The sequence below is a fragment of the Rattus rattus genome, chromosome 2, assembly GCF_011064425.1.
Source record: "Rattus rattus isolate New Zealand chromosome 2, Rrattus_CSIRO_v1, whole genome shotgun sequence".
Classification (NCBI taxonomy): Eukaryota; Metazoa; Chordata; class Mammalia; order Rodentia; family Muridae; genus Rattus; species Rattus rattus.
In genome coordinates, this window is record NC_046155.1 from 97938777 (window position 1) to 97956931 (window position 18155).

Genomic DNA, 18155 nt, shown 5'->3' on the forward strand with positions numbered 1-18155 from the left:
CTGCACTCAGGGGAACAACAGAGTGGGAAACATCTCCATGGTAGAGGAGGCCATCACACTCAGGTTCCTCGGTACCCCGGCATGCTGTGCAAAAGGACATGGGGTTTGGGGGCAGGAGAGAAGAGACAGATCTGCAGGGGCTGTCAGGGAAGAGGCTGTCAGGAGAGGAGTGTGGCTGGGAAGGAGAGGACTGAGCAGGGTACAGCATGACCTGAAGCATAGAGGTAGACAGAGCCAGCATCGGGGACAGACTGTGGGCACTACTGCAACCTGACTACAGCCAGTACTCCCAGGGGAAGCAACTGGGGACAAGTGACAGACCGTGGCCAGACCTTGGAGGTAAATGGCCAGATAAAGGGATGGAGACTTAATTCTGGGTATCAAGAGTCCTCTTTGCCCTAGGTTCTTATACCCCAAGTTGTTTCTACCTTTCAACCCTCATCTGTTTTGAAGGCCGCTGACTAATAGTGGGTTCTTCAGGCAGGAAGCACTGTGCTGTTCAAAGCAGGGCTTGGGGTGGCCCATCTGGCCTGCGGTTTGCCCAGGTCAGCAAGCCTGGTAGAACTTCCTCCCTTGGGGGCTTGGTGCTGACATCTGCAAGCCCACAGGACATGCATGCTGTGAAACAGGACTTTCTGTGGGCGTCTAGCCATCCTGGAGCTATCTTTGGGCACAGCTGAGGACCTAGACAGCTTCATCCTGGGGCTGAGTCCCAGTCTTTGAAGCCACAGCTGGACTGCCAGTTCATAAGGACTCCTTGCCAGCTCTCAGTCCCTACCCTCTGTCATCACGGAGTAGTCACAGACACTACATCTCTGAGAGCTGGTGGCCGTCTAAGGGGGTGGGGCAGAGGGTTAGAGCAGAGAGCTAGGGCATCTTGGCCTGCAGCTTCTCCCGGTGAGGGGTCCTGCAGCAGGCCATCAGAAGCGCTGAGTCAGATGAGTGTCTCACTTGTCCTTCCCTGGATCTTTCCACTCAGGTATTGACATGCTGCTCTCTCATTATTCATCGATCCTATTCATGTTTCTGCCATTCTTTCGCCTTGATTGATTGATTGATTGATTGATCAAGTGGGAGAGTGCCTGGGGAATGGGTTTTCCTGGAACTGAGCCTCAGTGACATTTATAAACCATGTGATCATGCTATCCAATCTCTGCAACTCAAATCCCGCAGGCCCAAGCAGAACAGAGAAACTGTATCTGCCACACAGGCAGTAGGGATTAAGTGAGATAATACACACATAGGACCCAGCACAGGGACAGGAAGAACATAATACACGCTAGCTTAATTCCTTCCATTTTACTTAGTTCCAAACCTGGGTTTGGTGAGAGCTACCACAAACTCTCTTCAGGATAAAATGGAAGGAAGGTTTTTGAAGAACAAATAAGAAACACAGTGGTCAGTTACCTCACTCCAGTCAGAATGGCTGGTGAAAAGAAAACAAGGCAGCAAACGCTGGTGAGGCTGTGTAGGAGAGCGAACCCTTGCACACCACTAGTGGGAACGTGAATTCACGCCGTCGTTAAGTCAGAAAGTATGGAGGTGCTTCCCCAAAACTAAAAATGGCTGGAGATGCAGCTCAGTTAATACAGTGCTTGTAGAACATTCATGAAGTCCTGGGTTCAAGCCTCACCACACATAAAATGGGTACGGTGGCCCAAGCCTGTCTTCCTAGCACACAGCAAGTTGGGGTAGGAGGATTAGGAGCTCACAATCCTCTTTGACTATATAATGAGCCTGGAATACACAGAGCCCTCTCTCAAAAAGAGAAAGGTGAAAATAAGGTTGGAGATCTAGCTGAGAGGTACAGTGCTTGCCTAGCATGGAACATCTTAGGTTTAACTCCTAGAATTTACCAAAGTAAATAGGCAGGAGCATCAACGATGTCTAGTGTTAGAGAAAGATGAGCGCCTGTGTTCACTGAAGCATTACTCACAGTTACTGAGATTCACAGGCAACCTAAGTGTCTCACAACAGTCATTAGCAGGTGAATGGATGAACACCATGTAAGAACTATTCTCTCTCTCTCTCTCTCTCTCTCTCTCTCTCTCTCTCTCTCTCTCTCTCATACATTGGTGTTTTGCCTGTATGTATGTCTGCGAGAGAGTGTCCGAGCCTCTGGAACTGGAGTTACAGATAGTTGTGCACTGCCCTATGGGTGCTGGGAATCGAACCTGGATCCGATGAAAGAGCAGTCAGTGCTCTTAACTGCTGAGCCATCTCTCCAGGCAGTGAGTACTATTCTTAACAAGGACCAGACAGACATCTTTCATTTCTCAGGACCGTGGATGAATAAGTACACTATGCTAAGTGTAAGTGCCAGATGAGACAGATGTTTGTGGGTGGAGTCTAAGATGAGACAGATGTTTGTGGGTGGAGTCTAAGATGAGACAGATGTTTGTGGGTGGAGTCTAAGATGAGACAGATGTTTGTGGGTGGAGTCTAAGGAATTGGAACTCAGGAAGGCAAGGGTGTAGTTCTGGTTCCCAGGGGCTGGTGGGAAACTAGGGAGCTGCTACAAGGGACGTACGAACTACAGCTCCACAGGAGGAACAGGTTCAAGAGGACTACTCTACCCTGTGATGTCAACAGCGAGCTAACCTGGTCCCGGAAACAGGAATCACTGAAAGAACAGAAAGTGATCATGTGAGATAACGCATCAGCTGGATGTTTGATGTCACCAGGGCCTCCTTTACACACAGGTCAAAATGTTTGTGTACACATTTTATTTGCCTGTTAAGAGATCAATTTGAAGGGAAAAAAAAAACCCAACTAATTTCTTTAAATTAGGAAACAAAGTATTTAAGAATGTTAGAAAAGGTAGTTTTCTGTTTGCTTTTTTCTTCTCCCCCTTAAAATCTGTCCTGGAAAAGAAAAGGACTGAGAATGAGAATTAGGCCCCTGCTAACTGCATCACGCCCGGAGCTTCCTAACTCTACACTCTGCCTCATTTATTCTAATGCAAGTCCAAAAATGTAGATGCTGGGTAGGTGCCAGCATTAGTAAGTACAGAGCTGAGGCAGTATGGCACAGACGTCACGGGTGTCCCCCAGCCACTCAGATACCAGGGAAACTTTCATGGGGCCTGCTGGACCAAAGCAGACACAGACACTCACTCTCTCTCTCTCTCTCTCTCTCTCTCTCTCTCTCTCTCTCTCTCTCCACACCCCCTCTTCTTTCTTCCTCTCTGTTGTTCAGTGTGTGTGTGTGTGTGTGTGTGTGTGTGTGTGTGTGTGTGTGTGTGTGTCTGTATGTGTCTGTCTGTCTGGAGACAGTTTTACTTCTATAGCCCAGTAAGGACTGGGACTCAGACTTGTGGTCATTCTCCTGCCTCAGCTTCTCAAGCGCTTGGATGCCACAAGTAATTCCATCTCTTTTTTAGCCAGGGTCCTTTTCTCTGCCTAGCTGTGGTACGTCTAGACCAGCTGTTTCTTAGCAACAGAAAGAGACCTTGAACCGATTTGAAATCCCATTGTGATGTCTGATACAAGACCGTGACACCCTCAGTTACAACACTTGCTTAGTGTGCAGGAGACCAGGACCAGCACTGAACAAACGGAAACAAAACAGGAAAGTCGGATTGCTGTGAGGGGGAGCAGTTTGAAGTCCACTCAAGTACACCCCACAAAGAATTCTGGTTCTGGTGTGAGGAAAGGGAGATTCTTATTAGAACAGATGCTGGCCTCGTAGACAGATGCAGGGCCAGCACACTCTGGACACCTTTGGGCCCCTCTACAGGCCTCAGACCCTCCTCCTGTGAGATGGGAAAGGGACTGCATGGTCACTCAAGCCTTGAAGTTTAGGGGGATGTGAGACTGGAGCCTCAGTCCTGCACTGCCAGGGTGGGAAGGGAGACACAGGGGGTGTCTAGAGGAGACACAGACGACAAGGAAAGCCAGTGTTGCCGTGTACTCCAAGAAGCTGCAGCAGGAACCCAGAAGTCCAAGGGTACAGGGGCATTCACATGTAGTCCCAGCACAGAGGAGGTAGGGACAGGTAGGCACCGAGGTCTCTCTGGCCAAGTCCTCTAGCTACAGAGGTTCTATCTCAAAAGTCACGGGAAAAAAAAACCCACCCTAGGCTGTCCTCTGGCCTCCACTGGCATGCACATACACATGTGCTTACATCTGTACATACCGCCCCCCTCCACACATACATGCTAGTGCATGCACACACAGGCACACACAGATGCTCAGGTGCACATGCATGCACAGGCACAAACACATACGTGCTTTCACAGGCCACATAGATGAAGCACACATGTACAGGCACACAAACACACACATAAGCACATCGTACGCACGCACGCACGCACGCACGCACGCACGCACGCACACACACACACACACACACACACACACACACACACACACACGATTCTAGAAGAGAAGAGAAGTACTTAAAAATACCCAGCTATTTGAACTTTAGCTGGGCGTGGTAGCTCATACTTGTCAATAAAGCACTTGGGAGGGTGAGGCAGGAGGATCGTCATGAGTTTGAGAACAGCCTGAGCTACATAGTAAATTCCAGGCTGGCCCAGATTGAGGCCCAAGTGTCTAAAGAATTAAACCCCACTCAGTCAACAGCAAACACAAAGAAACAGACACTAGGATGAGACCTATGGAATATTAGAATTATTCTAGGAATAACACCAATAGAAGGCCATGGCACCCACTGGCACTCAGAGGCTGGGCATGGCCAGCATTCTTGATGCAAGAGGCAAGAGGCCTGTCAGGAAGCAGGTGGCCAGGCCTCTTCCAGTTCCTGGCTCAGCTCCGAGAACGGGTTCTCAGAGGGGCCAGTGAACGCTACAGAAGTGCCGGGTGGGGCACCACCACCCCAGGGGCAATGCACCCAGGAATCTGTCAGAGAGCCCTCCCTTAAGAGACTCTGCAAAGGCCTCGTCGCTGAGCTGCCATTCAGGCACCTGTGTCTCCCCACACCTGGCCTCCCTTCACTCCTCAAGGCAGGGTGTGTGGGATGTCTCCTTCAACTCCCCCGAACGAACAACAGAGCGGCGTGGAGTCAGTCAGAGGACACAGCCTCAATCTGCAGATCTGGATGCTCTTGTCTAATCTGCTGCCCACACATGGATCCACTGGCTAGACCCACTCATGATCAGACAAGCCTTATTTTACGTGCTACGATCTTTTTGTCTCGTAGAGATTGGCTTTAATGGCTGCATTTACTTTTAGGGTACTCAGGGGGTTCCCCCTAAGTCTGGGAGAAGATGTTTGAAAAGATTTCCCAGACTGACTTTGACTTCTGTCTTACCCATCCCCCTCCCTGCAGGAGAGACACATGCAGGATGTGGCAGCCAATCTCACCCAGTGGGACCCCTCTTCCAGGCTCGTCACTAGTGACCCCAGTGGGCCAGGCCAACCAACCTTACTGCAAGAACTTGGGTGGTCCTGGAAGTCTCGAGGAGGCAGAGGCAGAGAGGCAGAGGCAGAGGGCAGAGGCAGAGGCAGAGGCAGAGGCAGAGGCAGAGGCAGAGGCAGAGGCAGAGGCAGAGGCAGAGGCAGAGGCAGAGGCAGAGGCAGAGGCAGAGGCAGAGGCAGAGGCAGAGGCAGAGGCAGAGGCAGAGGCAGAGGCAGAGGCAGAGGCAGAGGCAGAGGCGGAAGATCCCACATCAATATTTATTGCCCAAGAGCTGCTGGAAGCAGATAACCATGTTCTCAGCCTTCAGTCTTTTCTTAAGAACCTCTTAGCTCCCCTCCTCCCAGAACTGTACGAGCTGACAGGGTAGACACAGACAGCTAGACGGGCACACAATCTCGACCAGTGTCACAAGGCTTCACGGCATATAGTTCTCAAAAGCCGACTCCAGGAACCGTGGCAGGCAGGACTGCACATTCTCAGAACCCAAGGAAATTGGGTAGTGCTCCGGGAATCTGACCTCTGCACTGTACATGCCCCAAACACAGCAGCAAGTGTAGGGAAGTGACTTGCTGCAAAGGTTCATGGCCGACCTGTTACCCAGTCCAGTAGACAGCCACCCACGCCTATTGTTCTCTGTCCAAATATAGAGCCCAACTCCGAGTATCTGTCACCAGACACACAGCCTCTTATCCTCCTAAGTGACAGTTCCTATTTCCAAGGACTCCTTTTCAGGTTCTGGGAATTTGAATCTTGCCCAAGCTAGGCAGAAATGAGATTCCAAGCCCACCCCCTGCCTCCAGAGCAAACACAGGCATTGTTAGCCCAGCCATCGGCTGAGAACCACACTGCAGAGTAAGTATCACTCCTGGGCAAGCCCTACCCCAGGACAGCAGAGCCAGTGCCTATACCATTTCCTACCCACTGGTGCTCTGCTCCCTGCCCCCGGCACGGGCAACATGGCTTCTTCCTGGCCTCCACTCACCCAGCACCTGGTAAAGCTGCGGAAGAGCCTTGCTTCCTGTCCCTCCAAGTATACCCTTGAGTCTTGAAGCCAGCAAAGGTTTTGTGATTCTGGCCCTGATGGCTGTCCCAACCTGAGGTGTCTTTGGCCCTGGGGGGTGAGGTGGTTGAGAAGGCTCAGTAGGGCAGATGGACCTGGAGCTTAGACAAACTTGAACTCACATATTCTAATAAATTGACCCTCGATTTAAAAAAAAACCGACAAAAAAAAAAAAAAAAAAGAAATGACCTTTTCAGGTCTACTGTGCTAGGTCAAACTTTGTTCTAAGAAGGAGGCGCTCCAGACATACATAGGTTAGTTGTAGAGCCCCTGCCACTGCATGTGCCACCTCTGAGAGGTTCAGACCCTAATAATAATAATAATAATAATAATAATAATAATAATAATGATATGATAATAATATATATAATAAATATATAAGGTTATATAAATATATAAGGTTATTGTCTGTCTTCTTTTTTTTCAATTTGGAAGCAACTTACTGTCTTAGAATCATCTATCCTGCCCTGTGGTTTATGCTTCCTGGCCTCTCAGTCATGTGACCTTGGGCAAAGCCTCCCACCAGCCTGACTCAGAGTATTCAATGTACACTCAGCTCTATCACTGGGCCCGGCAAGGCCAGCTTCATGTCTGCTGTGGAACCCTATGCTGAGGTCGTTTGCACCCAGCATCCTCCTCGGCTGTCCTCTCTGTACTTGCCAGTGTCCTCATGTCTCTCTCAGATCCCTGGAAGAGTCTCAGGAGCTCTCCCTACACCCAAGTTCTATACCCTCCACTCATCAGCATCTTCTCGCATGGTCAGGATCCCCAACATTTCTAAGTGACCGATGATCCTGGACTTATTCATTGAGTTTGAGCAAATCACTTCATCCTCCCTCTGGACCCCCCAGCTCCTGGATCATGGGAGGGACCCATGATAGCCTCAGACTGTGGATGCCTGTTAGGAGGAGGCAGTGAAGTTTGCTCAGGAAGGATAAAGCCTCCCTCGGAAGCATTATGATGGGTACTGGAGCCTGATTTGGGGCTGGTACACAGAGGGTAATTACCTTGCTGCCAATCGAGGACCCTCCTGCCAAGACCTTCCGTCTGAAGTGAAGCTCATATTTCTCCTTGGGCATCTCTCTGGGGAAGAAGAAGTAGGGGCTGGCAGCCAGGACCACCAGGCCTGCAGAGATGAGGAAGCCCAGCCACCAGGCACCCACCCATCGGGGGTCTTTTGGAGTCAGGCTGATGCCTCCTGGAAGAGAAAACCATGATGATGTTAGTGTCACGGTTGGCCGTCATCTCTGCCTCTGAGAACCTTCAACCAAGGGGCCAACGCAGTACTGGGGCGGGGGATGCCTGGAACCCAGTGATAACCTACAACCTCAGGCCAGCTTCTTAATCTCTGTGCCTTAGTTTCTTCCACTGTGACACATAGATATTAGTAGCATCGGGAATCAAGGTTTTATATGTCATAGGGTTGTTGAGAGAATTACAGAAAAAATATGTTACAGTAAACATTATATATATATAGCTAAAACAAGTAAATTTAATTAAAAATTTAAACATCTAAGCTGAGCACTTGGGAAGTGGAAGTAATATAATCAAAAAATCCAAGGTCACCCTGGCTAAGTAACCACTAAGTTTGAAGCCGGTCTGGGCTACAGGAGACCCTGTCTCAAAAACACAAACAAAGTCTATGAAAGACAGACAGGAGAAGCACTTCAAGGGATGTGAGTTTTATCGTTCTGTGTTCCTCCTCTCCCATTTCTAGTCCCATTGCATTTTCCACGATTAGACAAAGCATTATTACTGAATCGAATGAAGGTGGGGTTGCTGCTGTCTTTAGACCATGTTTAGTAGAACCGTTTGGAGTTACCGAAGACCTGCTTCAAATGCCCATAGAGTTGTGTGGGAAGGCGCTTAACAAATGTGTTCCTTTCGCAAGTCCTATCCTGTGGGTGTGGTCCCTTATGCATTTTAATTAGAACACAATGCTCAACTGCACATAAAGCTTCTAAAACAAAAGGTTAAAGAGCGGACACCTTCCCTTAGCCTCCCCGTGCTGGGTAGCTATTTCTCTGAACTGAATCATCAGGAGGCTGAGAAACTTAACCAGATCCAAAGAGCCCCTCTCTAAGGTTACAACAGCAGTAAGCAATTTCGGGCAGGAGAAGCCTCTCTGGTGGGATCATTGTGTAGGAACTTCTAGGGGTGCAGCTTCTGTGTGCTGTCACTCATGATGCGGTGGGACTCAGTGGTGCCCCTGAGTCCCCCAGGTTCCTGAGAGTGACTCCAGCACTCACTGGCTCCCTGAGCTTGCCTAACATGGAATTGTTTCTTTGGCCTGTCATCGTTGCCCTATCTGGGGTGAAAAGACGTTTCCTCACTTCTCTCCAGGAGAAGTCACACAACACCCCAGCATCACAGGCACTTTATAAAAATACAAGTCCCCACTAGCACCAGCGGCAGCTCTCACAGCCTGTTCTCCGAGTGTTGGGTCCTGAGCTTCTCTGGGCAGGGGCTAGGGTGCACAGTTGGCACTTAGCAGATTCGGTTCCAGATCGTGGATGGGTGTGGCTTCTCCACTGATGGAATTCAATGCCTTCCTTGTTTCTCGTCTGCCTTGGCCTCATGCCAGGCCAGAGAGTCTAGTTCCTCTTCAAGCATATGCTAGTCTATGCCTGCAGCAGGCAGGGACCGCCCACCCTTCAAATCCCCCATGAAGAAATGATCTGGGAGGCAACATTCATCCTGTGTGCCAAGATGATATCAACAGATGGAAAACATATAATCCCTCCCAAATGGAGGCATCTGGGAAAACCTAGGCTACCCCGACTCCCAGGGCCTTTCCCTCAGAGCATCAAGGGGCTGCTACCAGAGCCCCTTAGTCACTGGTGTTGGAGCCCAGTGTTCTAGAAAGAAGAGAGATAGGCAGTATTGACACTTGTGATGGTTTTACAGAACTGTCCAGACCTGTCCTGGCTCAGGGAACCCACGAGAGAAAGCTAGAGGACATGTGGTGTTGGTGGCTTCTAGGACCTGCTAGAAAAATCTCCAAGTGAGGGACTTCTGAGCAGAAGAAGGCCGAAGGCACGCCTGGCACTCATATGCTGGTATGACAAGCAGGCAGCTGAGAAGCCACAGTAACCTGCTCTAACAGGACACCATCCCCCACCCTCCATCCCCCTGCACATGCAGGGATCTAGGGCTCTTGGGCCCTTACAGACCTTCCTGGCCACCTTCAGACCAACATTTACCCAGACTCCTTGGCCCACTCTGACCTCTAGTTGATTTTGAGAATACAGTTTCCCAAATGGGACCTCCAGGAGTTTCTCAGGTTCTGAGGTAGTTGCTTGGCTAAAAGGGTCCTTCAGCTCCCCCAGGCCATGTCTCAGCAGGGAGAGGTCCAAGGAAAAGCACAAGTGACCGAGCTCTGCTCTAAATTCTCAGATGCTATGGCCTGGGTCTTAAGAAGTTTCCCCACTGGGGATGGTGCTCCTTACAGGCTAAGAGAGTATATCTTATTATCTGTAAACAGTGTGTCTGTGCCTGGGGAAGGGAGGGTATGCAGTAAGGTCTGGTGGTGACAAAGGGCACAATGCCTCAAAATATGGCACTTTACAGTTTATCTCTGATATTTCACCAGATTCTGGTGATAGCCTCAGGGGACAGGAGGATAGAGATTGTCTCAAGCATGTGGAAACTGAGACCCAGAGAGTCGAAGGAAAAGACTCATTCATGGTCAGTGTTTCTGCTGAGGCTGCCTTATGGGTTCCTGGTTTTGTGCCTCCTGAAAGTTTAGGGATCAGTTAGAGTGTGCATGTGGGCCCCCGAGGCACCCCTGAGCCCCCAGAGGCTCACCTTCGGGCATCCGGTCAATGTCCACGTAAAGGCGTAGCATGAGGCTACCCAGCCCATAGGCCAGGCCGGGCCCCATCATGGTTATTGCAAACAGGATTCCTGTAATACAAAGCCTTGGTGAGAATCCTGTGGTACCATCCACCGTCAGAATCTCGCCACCGACCATCAGTAGATTCCCTGCATACCTTAGTGGGTCCTCACCTATTCTTAGTGGATCCCTAGCTACCTCAGCAGGTCTGTGACCACCCTGAGTGGGCCTCTCACTACCCAATCTTACATGGCAAGAGCATCGTGTCTCCTAGTCAGGACTGGGGAGTTCTCTAGGATTCTCCAGATTTATTTGGCCCATCCTTCTACCTGGCCTCTCTTCCCCCTTCCTGGGCCTGGCTCCCCTCTCAGAGCTTAAGGGAAGAGACCATCCTTACCCAGGTAGAGGGGTGAGTTGCTATGGTGGGCAAAGTCATCGATGTAGGAGATCCCAAAGGGCTGTATGGGCACACCGCCAATGCCAAGCAGGGTCTGTGCTGTGAACATGATCCCCACCATAGTCAGATGCTTGGTTTCTGTGCGACTGGAACAGCTGTCATTGGACAGGGCAGAGGCTGGAGCCATAGTTGTGGGCAGGCACAGGGATGCTTCAAAGTCCTGTGACCTATCTTCTGAGAGAAGAGGATAAGAACTATGACCATAACTAAGGTAAACAATACTCACTGAAGTTTAGAAAATGTTCTGAGTGCTTGGGTGTAAGTCACTCTTTCTCCTCAAACCTAGGGTTCACAGACACAGAAACATGTCAACCAGCTTGGCCCTACCGTCTAACCACACAGTTCCTGCTCTTAGCTTGCCACGGTTCACCTTTCTGAGCAGGGGCATTCAGAAGGGTCATGACAGTGGTGGCTCTTGGGTGGAGGAGCAGGGGTGACCAGCATAGGTAGAATTTGAACTGGGTGGAGAATAACAAATAAGATTTTTCCAGAAAGGAGGGGAGGAGAGGATATTCCTGGAAGAGTCACAGTAGAGCAAACTTGGGGCCTCAGAAGGGCACAGAGTTGGAAGGAGATGTTCCAAACAGCAAGTCACAGAGTAGGAGCAGGCAGGGCTGGGAGGAGCAGGAAGACCCCAGACCATGGAGGGCTCTGGTGACCTTGACATTCATTTGGGGAAGAAGCTGTGTCAGTTCAGTACACAGGGTGCAGAAAAGGGTGTTTTCTTAATTTAGCTCCAGACATTTACTCCTTGACCAATATTTGGTGAGCAAACAAGGAGACCCTTGTTCTATTATTACCCCCAACATGGTGAAGTGGCCTTCTCTTTGTGACAGCAGGGACCCAGAGCTGCCAAACCAACCAAGAGAGCCACACCTAGCTATTGGAAAGAACCATGCAACCAAAGTCATCACTGACTGTCCCACTGTCCTCAGTGGCTGTCCCTCATCCTGTGTAACCCTTGCCTCTCTGGTCCTCACCCCTCCAATGAGTCTCCCAGAACAGATGTTCTCTAGACATTAGAACGAATGCAGAACAGTTCTGGGTGGGGTCTAGGTATGGTTCCAGCTGTGGGCCTGCCCTTTGTATCTCCCTCTTTGGCCTCCAGGTCCTGAGGCAATTGTGGTAACCCCTGCCCTATGGGGGCATTGACAAGGTGGTGAGAGGTGTCCCTGTCTAGCTCCCAGTAGATAGTCACCCTAGAGGTCACATTTACTATTCCTGGGTCTCCAGGACCTTGGAGATGGCCTAGCCTGCGACATGGCTGTACAATTACTGCAGAACAGATAAACTGAGGAGCTGTGGTTGTCAGAGCAGGGAGAGGGCTTGGAGCTTCCAGTCGCGGCCACCTTTGAGCCGATCTTGTGAACACCAAGGCTCAGACATGAGAAGAGCTCGGAGCCAGTAGGATGACAAAGGGTAACCTTGCACAGAAAAATCTCTGCTGCAGTGGAAGTTCTGAGCAGAAGCCATGAGGACGGCACTTCTTTGCAGCATCCTAAGATGCTGTCCTCTCACCTCTAGAAACCCACTCAGCAGTTTTTTGGTTTTGTTTATTTTTTTAAGAGACAAGAGCTCACAATGTGGCCTGGGCAGCCTATCCCAGGGTGACCTCAAATGTGTGGTCATCCATATGCCTCTGCCTCTGAGTGCTAGGACCTTAGGCATGAACCACCAAGCGTGGTTCTCTGCCTTCTCCATGTTCTCTATACTTTGTCACTTTGGGGGACCCTGTTCATGCCCCATCCCACTCCCTGCAATGTTCATCTTTTCTCCCCCTATGCCTTGGTAGCTCCTTCCAGCTATTGCTGTACATCCCCTACCCGGGGCTCCTGTGGCTTCCTCTCCTGGTCTTCTAAGCATCCAGGTGCTGTGTAGAACAGCCGTGTTCACTCCGCCCATAACTTCCAGGATGTTTGCTTCATGATCTCACCTCCAGGTCTTAGCACTTCAGAGATGAACCTGGCATGCTAAGGTTTCTGTCTGTTTGCCTCCTCTCCAGGGCTGGGAGCCTCCCAGAGAGAAGGCTGAGTGCTCTGAGGGGTTGGGTACAGAGTAGGCAGAATTGTAGATGTGTTTCATGAATCATTGGATGGATGGATGAGTGGATGGATGGATGAGTGGATGGATGGATGAGTGGATGGATGGATGAGTGGATGGATGGATGGATGGATGGATGCAAGAGGAGAGGAAAATGATCACTTGGGCTGCTTGCTCTAAGAGACAACTGGGCCCTCAGCAAAATCCTGTTACCTCTTATTTTATTATTTTTTTTCTATATTCATCTACCCATTCAAGTATTGGTTCTCCCCCTCCCCCTCTTTTATGAGACATAGTCTTATGCATCCTAGGCTGGCCCTTGGCTCAATACGTAGCCAAGGAGAGCCTAGAACTTATCTTCCTGTTTCTACCTCCCAATTAAATGCACAAATACAAACAAAATGCTTCAAACTATGAGTGGCATCCAGGAGCCACCGTAGGATGCCGTTAATTTATTCTGTAGACTTCTCCCAAGAAGCTCCTGTGTGCCAGGCCCTAAAGCAGGCTGGATTATAGATTCATTCCCACCGCGAAACCCCACAGAGACATAAGAGCAGGTTCTCGCCCAGGGAAGACTAGATTTCACCTCTGCGCTTCAGTCACCCTTCATGAACTGGGATCAGAGAGACTGGGGTGAGCTAGGGTGGACCATTGGGTACTCTGGACGGTGATGCCCACCCTGGCTTGCTTGGGGATGGGCTCCATGCTCAGGATCGGAGTCCCTCAGTCATCTCCTGCCCAGGCTCTTACCGGGGCTGCTGTGGTCGTAGCGGTATGGTTCTGAGATGAGGTGAGGGAGTGCCATGAGCAGCCCTGCCACCGCCACCAGGATAGCCCCACAGCCGATCATCCGGGGTCTGTGCACTCGGCTGCCGAAGTAGCTCACAAATAAAATCAAGGATATGTTCCCTACCTGGAAAGGGTGAAATGACAATTAAAACATGGCAGAGTCCGAAACCGAGGGCCTCTACCATCCCCTCTGTGGCTACCTTCAGTGTTGCTGTTTGTACACTGGGATGGCCGGTTTGAGCAAGAACCATCTGGATATGTTTTGAATGGAGATTCTAAGCCAGGCGTGTTGGCTCACGCCTGCCATTCCAGTACTCCAGAGAATAAGTGTGGCTAGAGAATAGCTGGGAATTCAAGGCCAGCCCGGGCTACGAAGAGAGGCCCCATCTCAACAACAACCAGAACGCAAAACTGACAACAGCATGCAGATTTTGAGTCTTCCTAGGAAGGGGAAGATCTCGTTGCCTTTTTTAGAGGAGAAAAATGAGAATAGAGCTGTCTGGTCAAGTTCACTTTGGAGGAGGAGTCAGGGAAGGGACTCAGAGCTTCACGGGCCTCAATAATGCAAGATACAAATACAGTCTGAAACCAGGGGGTTTTAAGGCTTGGAATTCCAAGTTTTAGACTCAGAATCTCAGGGAGCTATGGGTAGAGTGGGTGAGCTCCAGGGTCCACAAAGGGAGTGGGCTGTATCAATAGGGAGGGGTTTGTGGGGAACTGACTGTGGAGTAGAGGGACTACTACTAAATGGACTGACTTTCCCTTCCCACATGTGAGATCTAAGAGTAGCATCATTCTGAGACCCATCTGGGAAGAGACGCTGTGCAGCTGTGGGGCACATTATCTAGGGGGTGTGGCTTATTACCCAGGAAAAGCATTTCACAGAAGTCTGATGGGCTTGAGAGAGAAGAGCCTTCCCTTCCCTGAGAGAGGCAACATCTGGTGGGAGATGGCTGAAGTCCAGCAGAACTGATTCCCACTGAATCCAAGTGCATCGCTCAGCTTCTCCCTGACTGGCTGAGGGCCACAGACGGGGCCTGTGGATCCCGGGCATCCTGGGGCCAGACCTCCACTGCAGTGTCACCCCTCCCTGTTGTCACTTCAAGGTTAGTTAGAGGGTGTCCTGGAGATAACCTGAGCCTCTCTCAGGGACAGAAGTGACTCTGTGAATCCTTCCTGGGACAGACAATAGCTACAGGACCCAAGACACAAATAAGCCAAAAGAAGGGTGGGTGTTTACCCAACTCTGGCAAGTGAGAAAAAGTCTCATGTTCTCTAGCAAAGGGCTTCTAAGGGCATGATGGCTGGGTCTCTTTTTCCTACTAGGATGATGAAGGCATGAGGGGGGTTTTCTGGGCTTCAACCCTGGGCCAGGATGCTGTGAAAGATGTGGGGGGCAGGCCGTGTTGGGGGCTGCATGTGGGCATGGGGAGGAAATATTTATGGGTATAATAAAGGGGGCTAGTGGAGGTAGCGTGTAGGGCTTCCTCAGCATGCACTCCTGATGGGGGCTGTAGGAACAATACCTCATTGAAAGCAGCTAGCAGCCCTGAGGTCTGGCTGGACAGCCCAAAGCGCTTTTCCACTGTGGAGATGGAGCTCTTGAGGTAGCCCGAGATCATGAGCTGTGCCAGCTGCAGTATACTGTGACACAGGACAAAGAACTATAGGAGAGGCGGTGATGGTGGCAGGTGAACGGACACCATCAGAAGTCGGAGAGACAGAGGGAGAGGAGAGTGAGGCCGAAAGATAAGCAAGGAATAGAAGATGGTAAACAGAGTCGGGGGGGGGGGTAAACAGAGTCAAGGGGAGGAAGAGAGGGAGGGGGGAAAAGGCAGAGAGAGAGGAGAGAGAGAGGGGGAGGGGAGAGAGGAGGGGAGGAGGAGAGAGAGAGAGGGAGAGAGAAGAGAGAGAGAGAGAGAGAGAGGAGAGAGAGGGAGGAGAGGAGGAGGGGGAGAGAGAGAGGAGGAGAGAGAGGAGAGGAGAGAGAGAGAGAGAGAGAGTTAGTTAACTGGAGTAACCCATGGAGTCTCACTCAGGTTAACAAGCTAAGGTAGAACGTGGGGATGTGGGGGCTACCAGAGACACACTTGACTAAAACCACAGAAGCATCAGAGCCCTTCAGACCCTCTGATCTCCCCAGGGGTTGGGCCGGACCTTCCTCTCTGCTCTCTATATAGCACTACCCGCCTCCCCCAGAAAGCTCCCCGTCCACTTGCACCCATTTTCACAGGGATGCTCTGGGGACACTCCCTTTTCTGACTTCTCCAAGCTGTCCCACCCCACCTCACCCCAAACAACCTAGCCTTCCGGGAAAAATCTGGCAAATCTCCTAGAGGGAGAAAAGCCTGCTTCTAAGAACCAAAATCCAGGAGAATTTAGGCCAGAGCTTAACATATCTTCTCAGTACTTTGGAGCCTCAATTTCTTCATTAGTACAAGGGCAAGGGTCCCACCTCCTAGGATCACTGAGATGATTCAGATCTTGAGGGCTGAGGTGGGGCTCAGTGGAAGAAGACTTGCCTAGGAAGTGTAAGTTCTAGACATTCATCCTTGTCACTAAAGCTGTAACCGAGAAGACTCAGTGTGTAGCACCTTACACAGGGTCTGACACCAATTGGGTGAGGCTTTGGGGCCCTTGTTGTGAAGCCAGAACTTCAGTATTTACACAGGTTTAGGACGTAGGGTTTGTCTCCATTTCTCCAAGGGAATGGGAGCAAGGGGAGTCATCCTCCAGCCCCATCGTCTGTAGGCTAACATTAGCAGCCTCTGCAAGGGGAGCCTGGTTGCCTTCTTTGTGCCCAGAACCAAGCTCAGAGCTTCCTTGAGTTATCCCACAGACTCATCCTCAAGGAAAAGAAGTAAGAAGGCAGACACTTGGTCTGTGGTACCAAGTCAGGCTTGGGGGTTCCCTGCCCTGCTCTGCCCTGCCTTTTCCTGACAGTGCCCTGCCCTGCCCTGCCCTGACAGTGTATACCTTGATGTTCTGGAACATCCCTCGGGGTTGTGCATCCTGAGGCTCCATGCCGACTTTCCTTTCATGTATGTCTTCTGCGCCCATTGTGGCCTTGGTGCTCCTGTCTGGCATCTGGGGCCCCTCACCTGTGGGCCCAGTGGGCATCCAACCCAGTGATGAGATAAAATCCAGATAATAGCAGCCCTCGACCCATGTTGACTTCAGGAGCAAACTGTTTCTAGGAAATGTGACCTGGGTGGTTATGGGGGTTTGAGAGGCAGTCTCATCAGCCTTTCTGATTCTGAGACCCTGCCCCCCAGGGAGGGACTTTCTTATGAGACCATGGGTCCCCTGTGTTCCTGCTGGAGACCTTTGCTCCATCCAGGCATACGCCTCTGCAAGAGAAGCAGTTCCCATTCCCCTACAGCAAGCTCTGGAACAACCACTCACATGTTAAGTATGAGTGGGCTTTAGACTAGGGTTGGGTCAGGATTGACTTTAGAGGTAAGGGATAAAGGCTTTCCTTTTATCAGACAGACACCTCTTGCCCTGAGAGGCCAACATCATGCACATGGCCACAGAGCCAAGCAGTCATGTCTGCAAGTCATACATCAAAGCCCACAGCTCCTCAGAACGCATGTCACAGAGCCTTTGCCTAGACAAATAGACTCTGTTTGGGACCCCTGATGTCAGTACCATGGTGGCATCCTCACATAGTAACTATGGTAACACGTCCCTTATTATCTCCTGGGACCTCCTGCCCAGTGGAAACCCCAGAAGTACCGCTTACAGCACACTACGATATCCTTTCAGCTGGAGACCAGAGCTTCCCCTGCGTGACCCTCCTCCATTTCCTGTGGGAAGTGTCCTCTATTGTTCCTTGTCCCTCTCACCACAGGCTAGTTTCCCCTCCTTTCATGGCCTGCTGGAGACCTAAGAACACCTCTGAGACCACGGATTCCATCTCCATTCCCGTAGGAAAACTCAAAAAGGGCGCTGAGACCCTGAACCTCCACAAGCCAAGGTTTCGTGCTCCTCACACGAGATGCCTCTGAGCATGAGGTCTATTTTGTTTTTGTTTTTAAGGTTTACTCATTTATGATTTTATGTATATGGTCCTTTGTCCCCATGTATATCTGCACACCAGAAGACGGGATCAGACGGTTGTGAGGTGCCATGTGGGTACCAGGAGTTGAACTCAGGGCCTTTGGAAGGGCAGTGCATACTCTTAACCACCCAGCCATCTCTCCAGCATCCTCTCCCCCTGCCCTCCACACTCCAAAGATTGTTTTGTAAATTGTGTGTGTGGTGTGTGCACAAATGTTCATAGAGGTCAGAGGCACTGGATCTCCTGCAGCTGGAGCTCCAAACATTTGTGAGCCACAGGTGTGGGGGATGTGAATGAACTCAGGTCTTCCACATGAACAGGACACTCCCTTAACCACTAAAAGCCACCCCTCCTGCCTAGGGACCTATCAACACATATCATGGTTCACTGCGATTGTCTTAATGGGATTTACAACTACCTGAGAAACATATCTTTGGTCACGTCTGAGGGTAGGTTCCAGAGAGGTTTAACTGAGGAAGGGCCACTTAGAATGGTGTGGCACCATCCGCTGGCCTGTAGCCTCTCACTA

At 50.6% G+C, this 18155-nt stretch overlaps 1 protein-coding gene across 2 annotated transcripts in view; it reads right to left on the reverse strand.

The window, feature by feature from the left end:
• Slco2b1 (solute carrier organic anion transporter family member 2B1) overlaps positions 1 to 18155 on the reverse strand; it is a 38075-nt gene that overhangs the window by 15859 nt on the left and 4061 nt on the right. Inside the window, exons 2-7 of one of the 2 annotated variants that reach the window (XM_032893023.1) lie at positions 16540 to 16664; positions 15090 to 15227; positions 13525 to 13687; positions 10675 to 10905; positions 10250 to 10348; positions 7450 to 7640 (exon numbers count right to left, since the gene is read on the reverse strand). In XM_032893023.1, the coding sequence (XP_032748914.1) occupies positions 7450 to 7640; positions 10250 to 10348; positions 10675 to 10905; positions 13525 to 13687; positions 15090 to 15227; positions 16540 to 16664 (947 nt within the window). Of the gene's footprint in view, positions 1 to 7449; positions 7641 to 10249; positions 10349 to 10674; positions 10909 to 13524; positions 13688 to 15089; positions 15228 to 16539; positions 16665 to 18155 lie in introns of those variants that run through there. The other variant, XM_032893022.1, reaches the window with a different exon arrangement.